The sequence below is a fragment of the Phasianus colchicus genome, chromosome 26, assembly GCF_987193195.1.
Source record: "Phasianus colchicus chromosome 26, bPhaCol1.hap1.1, whole genome shotgun sequence".
NCBI lineage: Eukaryota > Metazoa > Chordata > Aves > Galliformes > Phasianidae > Phasianus > Phasianus colchicus.
In genome coordinates this window covers 4,797,593-4,809,232 of record NC_143461.1, presented here as the reverse complement: position 1 = coordinate 4,809,232, position 11,640 = coordinate 4,797,593, and the positions used below count along the sequence as shown (strand labels likewise).

General features: G+C 59.5%; 1 protein-coding gene across 2 annotated transcripts; it reads right to left on the bottom strand.

Annotated features, from left to right (window-relative positions):
• Positions 1 to 1,395: 1,395 nt before the first annotated feature.
• Positions 1,396 to 11,188, bottom strand: SOCS7 (suppressor of cytokine signaling 7). 2 transcript variants are annotated; one of them, XM_031600684.2, is made up of 10 exons: positions 10,279 to 11,188; positions 8,597 to 8,661; positions 7,530 to 7,634; positions 6,963 to 7,064; positions 6,493 to 6,623; positions 5,621 to 5,789; positions 4,593 to 4,721; positions 3,378 to 3,513; positions 2,981 to 3,135; positions 1,396 to 2,780 (listed from the first exon to the last, which is right to left on the bottom strand). In XM_031600684.2, the coding sequence occupies exons 1-9, from the start codon at positions 11,088 to 11,090 to the stop codon at positions 3,015 to 3,017; spliced, it is 1,770 nt and encodes a 589-aa protein (XP_031456544.2). In that variant the 5' UTR covers positions 11,091 to 11,188; the 3' UTR covers positions 1,396 to 2,780; positions 2,981 to 3,014. The 2 variants fall into 2 exon arrangements, with proteins under 2 accessions (XP_031456544.2, XP_031456545.2); XM_031600685.2 differs by lacking the exon at positions 6,963 to 7,064.
• Between the last annotated feature and the right edge of the window lie 452 nt (positions 11,189 to 11,640).

Sequence of the window (11,640 nt, the reverse complement as noted above, 5' to 3'; positions counted from 1 at the left end):
CCATCCCACCCCATCCTATTCCTTCCCATCCATGGGCCCAACAGTGGGGTCGTGGCCCTATATCTGCGATGCTCCCTGTTCCAAAGCCCTTCTGCCCTACAGGGGAAATGTTGATGCCTAATGGCCCCAAACCGGGGGGGGGGGGGAGGAGGGGCATCTGCACATCCCCATAGCACGCCTTGATTTCCCATCGCACAGCCCCACAGCGCATCCCAACGTCCCGCCCTATGGCCCCACGCTGCCTCAGTTTCCCCCCCCCCAACCCCCCCAGAGGATGGAATTCCCCCTTTCCCCCCCCCACCTTTAGGGCAGAGCGGCCCGAGGCGGTGTCGGACTACCGGGGGTCGGTTGGGGACCCCCCCCCACGTCCATCCGCGGGGCCGAGAGGGGCGGGGGGGGGGGTTGAGTGTGGGGGGAGGAGGGAGGCTCCTTTTGTGCGGGGGCTGCTTTTCAGATGCAAATAAACGGAGCGCCGCAGCCATATTGGGGCTCCTGCCTTGGGGGGGGGGGATGGCAGCGGGCGGACAAAGGCGCTTTATGGCCCCCCCACACACACATACACACAGCCCACCCCCCTCCGAGGGGCTTTCCCAGCCCCATGTGCCCTCCCGTCCCCCGTTGCCGCTCCGGATTATTGGGGTGGGGGGGAAGCGATTGAGGGGCGGCCCGACGTACTGCGGGAAAAGGGGGTGGGGAGGGGGATTCGGGGGGGGGGCGGTGCCGCCCAATCCGGCCCCATTCTGTCGCTCCCCGCTTTGATCTGCAGAGCCGGGGGCGTTCAAAGCGCTCCGGGAGCGGGGGGGGGGGGGGGCAGGAACCTGGACCCCCCCCCCCTCCCCCCATCACCCGAGTCCGGCCCGCCCCCCCCCCCCGTCCCTCAGACCCCGTGAATCCCCCCCATCCTCTGCGACCCCCTTCACCTCCCCACCCTCAGCCCTTAAACCCCCCCCCACGAGACCCCTCACCCCTTAGGACCCCCCCCCCCCACCTTCAGGACCCACCCTCCACCCCACAAACCCCATCACACCTTAGCACCCCCACCTCCCCCCTTAGGACCCCCTGACCCCCACCCTTTGCCCCCCCCCCTCAAACTCAGCCCCCACACCAGCACCATTTCCATCACTTTATTCCAAACCCCCATTCTCTCTCCCACCCCCCCCCCTCCAAAAAAAAAAACCAAAACCAACCAAAAATCCATCTGTCAAACGACAATAAAAAGGACTTACAAACACAAACCTCAGCTCCCCCCCCCGCCTCCCCCCCAAATAACAACATACAAAAGAACTGCACACAGCTGCCCCCAAAAACCCACAGCATCATTCACCTCATCCCCCCCCCTTCCTCCCCATCCCTCCCCCCCCCCCCCGGCGGCCCAAACATGCCTATGAGTACAATATATACAGACAGGACCCCCCCATGGTACAGCCCCCCCTCCCCCAAAATAACCAAACACACCCAAAGTGCATTTGTTGCATTATAACAAGGAGAAAAAAAAAACCCAAACAAACCCCAAAGCACCCAACCCCATCCATTTTTTTCCATCTGACAGAGGGGCCCCCAAGGCTGCTTGGGTTTCTCTTTCCTTTTTCTTTTTTTTTTTTTTTTTAAACCATTATTCATTATTTTTTCTTTAATATACTTTACGAAAATAAATTATACGGCGACTATTTTAATAAATTAAGCACACACACACACACAAAAAAAACCATATATAAAAAAAACAAACCCCAAAACTGAAGGAAATGAAGCAAAGCTGCACTCCTCTGGCTCATCACTCCCCCCTTTCCCCCCCCCCAACTGCTGCCTATGGGGGCTCCCAATGGGACACCCACCCCCCAGCAGTGCAGAGCTATGGGGCAGAGCCCCCCCCCCAGCACAGCATGGTGTGAAGATGACCTTTTTCCTTTCTTTTTAGCCCCAAAAAGCAGCTGGGTGCAGTTGTCGCATCCCATGGTGAGCTCAGTTTGGGGGTGGGGGGGGGGGGGTGCAGAGGAGCAGCAGATCCCATCAGCCACAATGCCCCCCCCCCAGCACAGTGCACAGCACACAATGAGGTATTTCTGCAAGGTTTTGAAGATCCTTGGGTTCATCCTGAAGCCAAATCCTTTTTAAATCCCCCCCCCCAGGGGGCTGAAGGTGATGTTCAAGGTGGGGGGAGGAGGTGATGCTGAGCACCCTTGGCAGCAGCGCTTGGCACAGGGGCACAAGGGACAATTCTCAGTGCTGCTCTGAGACACACAGGGCTGTGCTGCAGCTGAAGATGGAGGTGATGCCACGGCAGGGGGGAGGAGAAAAGGTGGGGGGGGAGCTGATCCTGGCCCCACACAGCTCTCAGTCTGCACCCCAGAAGGAAAGCCATGGGGTCGATCCCACGCCGGCGCTCAGAGCTCATCCTGGAAAATCCCTTTGAAAAGCTTCCAAAGGAGGCTTGATGATAAAACTCCGTTATTTCTCATGCTGAAAATAAACCAACCAACCAAAACAAAAAAACCCCCCAAAACCTGAAGATGTCAAAATAAAATAAAACTTTTTTAAAAGTCCTAAATAGTGCCATGACATTCTTTGTTCTGCACGGAGTCCGTGGGGCTCAGCTGCCTCAGAGCCCCCTCCCCCCACACCCCCTCCCCCCCCGAGCCCCTTCCTATGGTGGGGGTCCCCTCCTGCTGTGCTTGGTGGGAGCCTCTTCTCTCCTCCAAAGCAGAGCTGCAGAAGCTGCACCTTCGTGGGCTTCATCCCCCACTGCAGCCCAACCTGGGCTACTGGATGGCATCACCAAATTCCTGGGAGAGGAGGAGGAGGAGGGGGGATGAGGGGTGGGAAAAGAGATGAAGAAGGGATCAATCACTGCAGCTGTGCCATGAGAGAGCAAAGAGAGCACAGGAAGGCAACGGGAGCCTCAGTGCCCAATCCCAACCCCATGAGAAAGCAGTGTAAAGGGCAAAGCAGCCCCCTTTTTTTGGGGGGGGGCAGCACGACGTACCATCAGTGACAGCAAGGAGGGCGAGGCGGCCTCGCTACGTGGAGGATTCAGCATCCTGCTTCTGTCTGGAGATGAGCTGAGCCTCCTTCAACGACAGGTAAACCTCCTCCTGGGGGTCGTAGTAGTAGAACTTGCGGATGTAGGAGATGAGGGGCCTGGGGGGAGGGGGGTTAATAGGGGGAGGCAGAGCATCAGCTGCAGGAGAACCAGAACTGCTCCCTCCTCCCCTTCATCCCCATGGCTCAGCCATCCCTCCTGCCATCCCCAAAAGGAAGCAGCTCACCCCCTCCCAGCTGATAGCTGTGCGCTCTGCCCATCCCCAGCGAGCACTGAGAGGGGGGGGGGGAAGCAGGACCACCACTCCCCCCCCCAAACCCACAGCTCCATACTGGCTTACTTAGGCAGAGGCAGCTCAGGGATGTGGTCGATCCGGACCAACTGCCTGATCCGAAAGCGGCAAAGGTGCTGGAGAGATTTGACATTGCTGAACCTGGAGACGGGATACAGGAGCTGGACGGGTGTTGGAGGGAGACCTTGGGGGTTAAAAAAACCAAAAACAACGTTGGCTTTTATGTGTTTTGTAAAGGAAGGACCAGTTGCAGGCTGGGGCTCCGTGCCGCCTCCCCTCCCTCCCCACACCGCCCATCAAAGCATCACTTTGCACTGAGGTGCAACAGGCTTCAGAAGGAAGCAGAGCAAAGCCAAAAAGGTGAGAGGCAGGGGGTGTAGGCAGCTCTGCTCTGAGCAGCCCCTGGAAGGGTTCTGTTGAGGCATTACAAAGCTGTGGGTTTGGTCAGCACGAGAGCTGCTCATTCCTGGGGTCACGAGGCTGGGCACAAAGGCAGAGCAGAGCTGTGCCAGCCCCCCACGCAGGAGTTGTGCCCTCCCCCTCCTGACTTATGGACAACAATTGAGCCCCAGAGCCCAGGGTTGGGCAGCAGCAGCACCAGGAAGGATCTCTGGGAGCTGGGCTCATTCACTGCATAAGGTTTATCCATCTTCACAGAAGGATTCAAAGCCTGTTAACGTTCCAGCCCCCTCCTGCTGGCTTTGTCTCTGAGGACAACGGAGCAAAAGGAGAAAAGGGAAAGCTCTTCACACTAAGATGGGCTCAGAACTGCTGCGGGCAGCTCAGGATGCTGCGAGCCAGCTTTTGAGAAAGCAAAGAACAGCCATCAATTGAAGGCTGGATTCCCTCCTCCCCCCCTCCCTTCTGACTCTCCTACCAGAAAGGAATCTGCCTCTGGGAGCTCAGCCAGCACAGCAGGGACACAGCATAGGGAATACAGGGAATATCCCCTCCTCGAGCAGCAGCACCACGCTCATGGGCTCCAAAGGGAGCTGCAGAGCTCAGCACCACTCCCCAGGGAAGGTCTGGCATTACACCCAAGGATGGAGCTCAGAATGGCACCCAGAGCAAATCCCTTCTGCTAAGGGATGCGCCCAGAGCCCCGGGGAGCTCACAAAGCCCTGTTCTCAAGGGAACAGATCCTAAGATGCCTCCCAGCCTCTCCCCAAGCTCTGCTCTCTGTCTCAAGCACAGGATGCTCCTGGCAGGCTCCTGTCTGCCCCCACAGTGGGAGCTGCCCCTCGGTCCTGGTGGGATGCTCACCTGGAACCCTGGATCGGAGGAAGTACAGAAACTTCCCATTTTTGGAGTGCATGATGGCTCTCTTGATGAACTCCACCACAGATTGGCAGCGGTCTTCAAACTTGGGATGGCACCACAGGCTGAAGGTCCCTGCCAACAGGACAGAGGAGTCTCACATCACCAGGAAGCTGCTTGGCTGCAGGAGATCCACACTCACCCATAGGCTGGGTGGCAGCTCCCAGCCAGCTCTGCAGCCTCACATAGGACACGTTAAGCTTGAATGGCAAGCAATGAGGCTGCAGAGCAGGAAAGCAGGCCCCCTAGCTGCATGCAGATCCCTACATAGGCTCAAGCCTCTGGTCTCTTGCATGCAAGCAGGCACTGCCTGCTTCTTGCACCAGGGAGCAGCACTCATGCTATGGAGCTGCAGCCAAACCATAGGTCTTCAACATCCTATTCCTGCCCAGTGGTGTCGTGGATGAGCAAAAGCATCCCTGGCTTTGCAGCACCTGGAGGAGGCAGTGCTGCACTCACAGCCCACAGAAGGGCTGCACTGAGCTCACAACATCCCAAACGTGCTTCTCTCTGCACAGCTCCACCCCCAGACAGAGCACTGCAGGAACAGGAGTGCCCACTGAGCGCTGGGAGCCAGCGAGCTCTGACCTGAAGGGTCTGAAGGATCACCACCTTAGAGGTGGCAAGCAGATGCAAAGGGCAATCCCAGCAGGGTTACTGCACAAACACCAGCAGCCTCCCCAGGCTGCCTGCTCAGCTCTCCTATTAAAAAAAAAAGGTCAAAAATCCCAATTTCTTGCTCACATCTACCTGAAACCTGAAGGTCGAGCAGTTACCTATTTCCCATTCCCTCAGCCCCCACCATTTGTCATCTTCACTGGTTCAGCAGAGTGCTCAGCTATGCAGTTTTCCCACTCTGCTGCAGCACGAGGCCATCAGAGAAGCCACCAACGCCGCTCCAGGGATGCAGCTGGAGCAAAGGGAAGGGCACTGCTTTGAGCTCAGAGCATCCCAGAGCCTCCCGCAGCCCTCACCTCTGTAGTGCTCCATCCTGGTGTGGTGGGTGATGCCCTGCGATCGGAAGCTGAGGCTCAGGATGTAACGGGGGTCAGAACTGTCCCGCACCAGAAAGGATCCATCTCGTTTCCCTTTCAGCTTCATCTCTGCATCCTCCCAATTCATGGGTCCCCAATACCAGCCGCACTGCAGGAATGAGACACGCCACGTCAGCAGGCTGCTGGTGAGGAAGGACTGAAGGCACAGCCAATATTGGCTCTCGTTAATTCACTTTTATACCGAAATTTAATTTCCTGGTTGTATTCATCCCAAGCGTGGAGCCACTGCTCCTGGATGAGAAAACACCATTGCATCTACCATCCAGAAATGGGGAAAGAACACGTGATGCTCTCCTTGACTTGCCCAGGATCTCACTGGGGTGTTTTCTGGTCCTGCCTTAACTTTGTGCCCCCAACCAGCTCCAAAAGCAGCTCCCAGAGTGCTGGAGCACTTCTCCTTTTGAGGAAAGGCTGAGGGAGCTGGGCTTGTTGGAGAAGGCTCTGGGGAAAACTCACCTCCCAGGGAGCTTATGAACAGGAGGGAGAGCGACTTCTCACACAGACAGACTGATAGGACAAGGGAGAATGGCTTCCAAGCAAAAGAGGGGAAATTTAGGCCAAATATTAGGTGGAAATTCAAGACTCAGAGGGTGGTGAGGCTCTGGCACAGAGAGCTGCGTGCCCCATCCCTGCAGGTGCCCATATACCCAGATGGGGCTCTGGGCAGCCTGTACAGGGCAGGGGTTGAACCCTTCCAACCCAAATCATTCCATCCACCTACAACACGATTCAAAACACAGAGCCCTGCCCCACTGCCCCTCCCTCCCCACATCTCCCCATGCAGATATCACCTTCTCCAGCTCTCGCAAGCTGGCTGCAAAGCTGCTGGAGTCCGGGCGGTACAGCGGGCACTGGAGGTGTGGGGTGGGCTGGCTGGGTGCTGGTTCTGTTGGTCGGAGGGGAACGATCCGAGGGAAGGCATCTGCAGAGGAAGGGACAGCACAGTGCAGTCAGTGCTGAGCTGCTGGGGCCCCAGGGTGCTCAGCTCCCAACGCAGCAGGCAGAGGAGGAAGCAGGACTGACAGACAGGAGGACAGCATCCTCACGAAGGGCACTGGGAGGTGTCAAATAGCTCTTCCAAGGTGACTCAGCACCTTCACCTGCTGTTTGTTGTGCTAGCTCGGAGGGAAGGGAAAAGCAGCAAAGGAAGGAATTAACCCATCCCAACACAAAGGGGCAATTAAAGCCCTTTGGGTCCTTTAGGGCAGGAAACTGGAAACCGAAGGGGGAAGTGCAAAGGAAGCCCTAGAGCTGCTCTGACCTGGGGCGTGGGGTGGAGGAGGCGGAGGCAGAGGGAAAGACTGCAGGGAAGACCCCATCGGACCCACTAGGACAGATGTAGGCAGCGTCCCACTGATATCATCTAGGAGAGAACAGAAGCAAGAGGCATTCAGATGAAAGGAAAGCAAGCAAGCTCCGAGCTGCTGGCAACGTGGAACGAGCAAACTGGCACTGAGCACTGCAGGGGGAGCAGGAGATGGAGCTTGTGATGCTCCACCAGCTTCTGAGAGCAGCCCAGCAGCCTGCACACATGCACCCTTAAAGCAAAGGAGTTCGTTTTCCAGCCTGGTTACCTCCATGCACGCAGCCTGCAGCACAAGGCAGGTGTTTAGAGAAGGTTTTGGCACCCTGGCACATGGGATGTGCGCTCAGCAGGGCTGCCATCCTAAGCACAAAGATGCTCAGCAGCCACGCTGGGGCTCCTGGCACCACCTCCCCAAAGCTTGAAGCACAGCAGGGACCTACAGAAAACGCTGCTGCTATGGAGGAACAGCAAGAAACACCGTGGGGCAGCACAGAGAGCCCTGCACCCAAACAGACCACATACCCAGCAGGCTGAGGCTTCGGCGCGGAGGCGGCGGTGGAGTCGGGGGGTGAGGGGAGCTCAGACCTCTCTGAGAGATGTCCACGTCCACCAGAGACACCGTTTCACCTGGGGGATGGCAGAGGTAAAAGTGTGAGCTCTGCTCCTCCTGCACGAGGGGAGGCAGAGGGGCAGGGAAGGGGCAGCAGATCCCGTCAGCTCTGGTCAGGTTTTGCATGCAGATGTCTCGGGTGGTTTAAGAGAAATACATCTCAGCCATGAAGGTATCAACTCTTAACATTCACAAAGGAGTGGGTTAGAGCCTAAAGGCTCTGAACCCAGGGCAGTGTGTGGGGAAGATAACGACATGAAGATGCCCAAGGTAAAGTGGGAAAGCTTGAGCTTACTCTGAAATGGTGCGAGGAAAAACGAAGCCATCAAACCCCACTTAAAGCCTCAGCATTGCACAGATAAAGCAGCACTGCCAACAACCAAAGTGCTGCTGCCACCACGGAGGCATTGGTCAGAATTCAGCCCAACCAGCTGCCAGCCACCACCAGCACTGAGACCTGTGCACCCACAGCCTCAGGGACCACTTCAACCCCTACCAGATGTGCATCCAGCAGCTTCCCAGCCTCCTGCAACCTGCCCTGACACTCAGCACAGGGCAACACTGACTCAGCTTCCTCCTGCCTTCGAAAGCTCTCTGCCCATTAATCAGTATCATTAGAGGGGTATTTAGGTGCAGTCTTTACCCGAGGTGCTTTTCCCCCAGGGCTTTGTGGGTGTGGGTGCACACGTGTGCATGCAGATGCTCTTTCATTTCCACACCCTGCCAACAGTGTCCAGGTATGCTGGGCTGCTTCAAACGAAGCTGAGAGGTGCTGAGGTGCCAGCAGGTGCAGGAACTACAGATCCTACGCTCCCATCTTCCCCCAGCAGCAGCTGATAGAGCAGGAGCAGCCCTGATGTGCTCAGTGAATACAAGTGGCACCCAGGAACCTGCCTGCACCTTGCAGGGAGCAAACCCTGCAGCACTCAGCACACGTAGCCCTCCAGAAAACCAAAGTGCAACCCCTTCAAATCCTTACCTGTGAAGAGGGGGCTGAAAACAACCGGGGAAAAGGCACTTTGAGTTCTTGTCAGTCTGTGTTTCCTGTTGGAAATACAAAATAATGGAGGGTGGGGGGGGAGAGAAGAAAAAAAAAAAAATCATGAATGGTCTTCATTTAATCTTTCTGGGCTGGGAGAGCCCTCAGCATGATGTACCCAGCTTGCAGACAGCACCATGTGCTGATCCAACCCCTGGAGCAGAGCTCTGGTTTAAGTAGGACAGCCAACCAGCAAGGCCAGGGCTCCGTCCTGCTGCTAAGCAAATCTCTGGCAAGGTGATTAATCAAGTCTTAGGAAAGAAAACCCCAAGCAAGTGTGGTTGCTGGAGCCAAGAAGTTGTTTCACAACAGGCAGCGCTGCTGCTCTAAACCCAATGCTGCCATGTGCCTCAAACACACTGTGTGATCACAGGCACTTCGGGAGCACTTTGCTGAACCTGGAGCTGAGGGAACTCATCTCAATATATAAAACCTCATCAAACTGCTTCTTTCCAGGTCTCTCATGCCTGCTTGGGGCTTCAGCTCCTCCCCAACTCCCAAAGGAGGACGATTCATTGGTTATCAGCCACACACTCCTCAAAAACAGACTTCAGATCAACACCTGCAGCAGGATGAGAGCTGCCCTCACCAACCAGAGCCACACAGCAGCAGCACACAGAGATGAGGTACCAAACAAGGTCAGCTCAGCCCTCCAACTCAGAAGCCTGGGCTGGTGAGCCGACCACAGAACCACTGCCAAACCTGCAGCAACCCTGAGCTCCAGGCTGGAGATGCAAGAAGAGCAGCCCCACGGATGCAGCTTTCAGAGAGCAGCCTTACACTGCAGCACGAGGAGCAGCACTGCAGCAGCTCTGAGCTCTCGGGCAGGAGGGCACTCCTGGAAAGCTCTGCCTTTTCCTGAACCACAGCAGCTGCTGCATCAGGCACCTTGAAGTAACCTTTGGTAAAACAGCAGCACTGTGCTGACCAGGGGAAAAGCACAGCAGTTCCGTGGCTGTGATGGAGCTGCTGCTTTTGTGCCTCCTGATCTCAGGGCTGCAATGTGCCACAGACCACAGGTTATCATTACTGATGTGCTGCTGTTGGGATGGGGCAATGTGGGAGAGCTCACACCGTCCCCACGCACTGCTGAGCCAAACCACGTGCCCTCTGTGATGCAAGGGATGAGGGCCAGCTGTCGGCAGTGCCAGGCAGTGACTGGTGGCTGTGCCCCTCCACGACAGCTTGGCAGCCCCACACCAGGGGCACACAGTGGCCATGGGGTGCAGAGCCGGAGCAGCTCAGAACCCAAACCCTAAAGGGGACGAGGCCAGAGGGGACCTTACAGCCCACACAGTTCCGAGCCACACCACGCTCTGGGTGCTCCCCAAAGGCTGCCCAGGGTCCCATCCACCCGCAGGGATGGAGCACTGCATTTTGCTCAAGCCACCGAACCCAGCAGCACCGCTGGGGGATCGGCACCTCCAGCATCCCCAGCTGCGACCCCCAGGGAACCCCTCCGTGCCGCAGGAAGGAGCACAGACCCCCGTTCATCGCCAAGAGCCGCTCTCCGGGTTCGGCCCCGGGGCTCCACGGCCCCTCCCGTCACCGCACCGCCGGCGGCCGCGCATCCCTCCCCCCCCCCAGCAGCCCCGAACCCCGCGCGTCCCCCCGCTCCGTACCTGCCCTCCTCCTGCCCGCGGCCCCGGGCCCCTCCGCCGTCGCTCAGGCTGTGCGCCGAGGCCGTCAGCTCCGCTCCCCGCCGACTCCCTCCGCTCCCGTCCCCCGGGGCCGACCCTCCGCTGCAGCTTTTGGTGCGGAAGAGGCGGCTCAGGCGGACCCGCAGCGATCCCTTCCTTCCTCCCGCTGCCCCGCTGCCGGGCCCGGCTCTCCGTGCGGCGGCGGCTCCGCGGGGCGGCTCCTGCGGGTCCGCGACGCCGGGGCTGCCCGGCTCTTCCTCGGAGCAGCTCTCGGCCTCGTCGGGCTCCAGCGCCTCGAGCACCAGCAGCGCGTCGCTCGTCTCCTCGGCGGCGGGCGGCCCGAGGCACGGGCAGGCTGCGGGGCCCTTGGTTCCCAGCGCCGGGGGCCGCAGCCCGAGGGCCGCCAGCTGCAGCTCCAGCCCCCCCGGCGGCCCCCAGCCGCCCCCCGCCGCCGCCGCCGCCGCTTTGGGCTCCAACGCGCAGCGATGCCGCGGGCACAGCAGCTCGGGGCCGCCCGCCGGGCCTTCCCCGCCGCCCGCCTCTTCCTCTCCGGGGCGGCCCTCGGCGGCGTTACGGAACACCATCAGCTGCGGCGGCGGCCGAGCGGCCCCTCCCGGAGCGGGGAGCGGCAACCGCGCTCCGCCCGGACCCGGCGGCCCCGCAACCGCCGCGCCGCTCCCGGGGCCGCCCGCCGCCCCCGCCTCCGGCCCGGCCCCATAGCCCAGCAGGCGGCTGAGCACCCGGTAAGAAGCCGCGGCCGCCGCCTCCCCGTCGCGCAGCTCGGCGCGCTGCATCGCTACGGCCGCCGCATGGCGCCCCGGGAGCGGAGCGGTCCCGCCGCCCCCCGCACGGCCGCCGCCGCCGCCGCTCCCTCCTCCGCGGGCGGACCGCACGTGGCCACGCCCCTCAACTTCCGGTCTTGACCACGCCCCTTCGCCGCGCTCCGGTCCGTGATCCCTGAGGCCACGCCCATAGCTCACAAGACCACGCCCCCTCTACGCTCCACCCCTCTCTCCGAGGCCACGCCCACGTCCCTCGAAGCCACGCCCCCTCGGTCGAGAGGGGAAACTGAGGCACGGCGCCGCCGCTCCCGCACCTTCAGTTTCTCCTCTCAGCCAGGAGGGAACCGGACAGCCCCCATCCCGGGCTGCACGCTGCCTTCTGTGCCCCCCTCCCCACCTCCGTCCCTGCGTGTTTTGGGGGCATCCTGTGAAGGGGAGAGGGGGAGCAGGAATGTGGGATGCTGGGCTCTGGGATAATGGGATGTTTAATGGGATAACGGGGTGCTGGGGTGAGAGGATAGCGGGATGTGAGGATGCTCGGAGCAGGAGTGGCGGATAATGG

What these genes read in the sequence shown, in the direction of transcription:
- SOCS7 (XM_031600684.2), bottom strand. Translation starts at nt 11,090, where the DNA reads ATGCAGCGCGCCGAGCTGCGCGACGGGGAGGCGGCGGCCGCGGCTTCT. An exon ending in CCGAAGCCTCAGCCTGCTGG is followed by an intron (nt 7,065 to 7,529) that starts GTATGTGGTCTG and finishes GTTCTCTCCTAG; the next exon opens with ATGATATCAGTGGGACGCTG. An exon ending in GCTTGCGAGAGCTGGAGAAG is followed by an intron (nt 5,790 to 6,492) that starts GTGATATCTGCA and finishes TCATTCCTGCAG; the next exon opens with TGCGGCTGGTATTGGGGACC.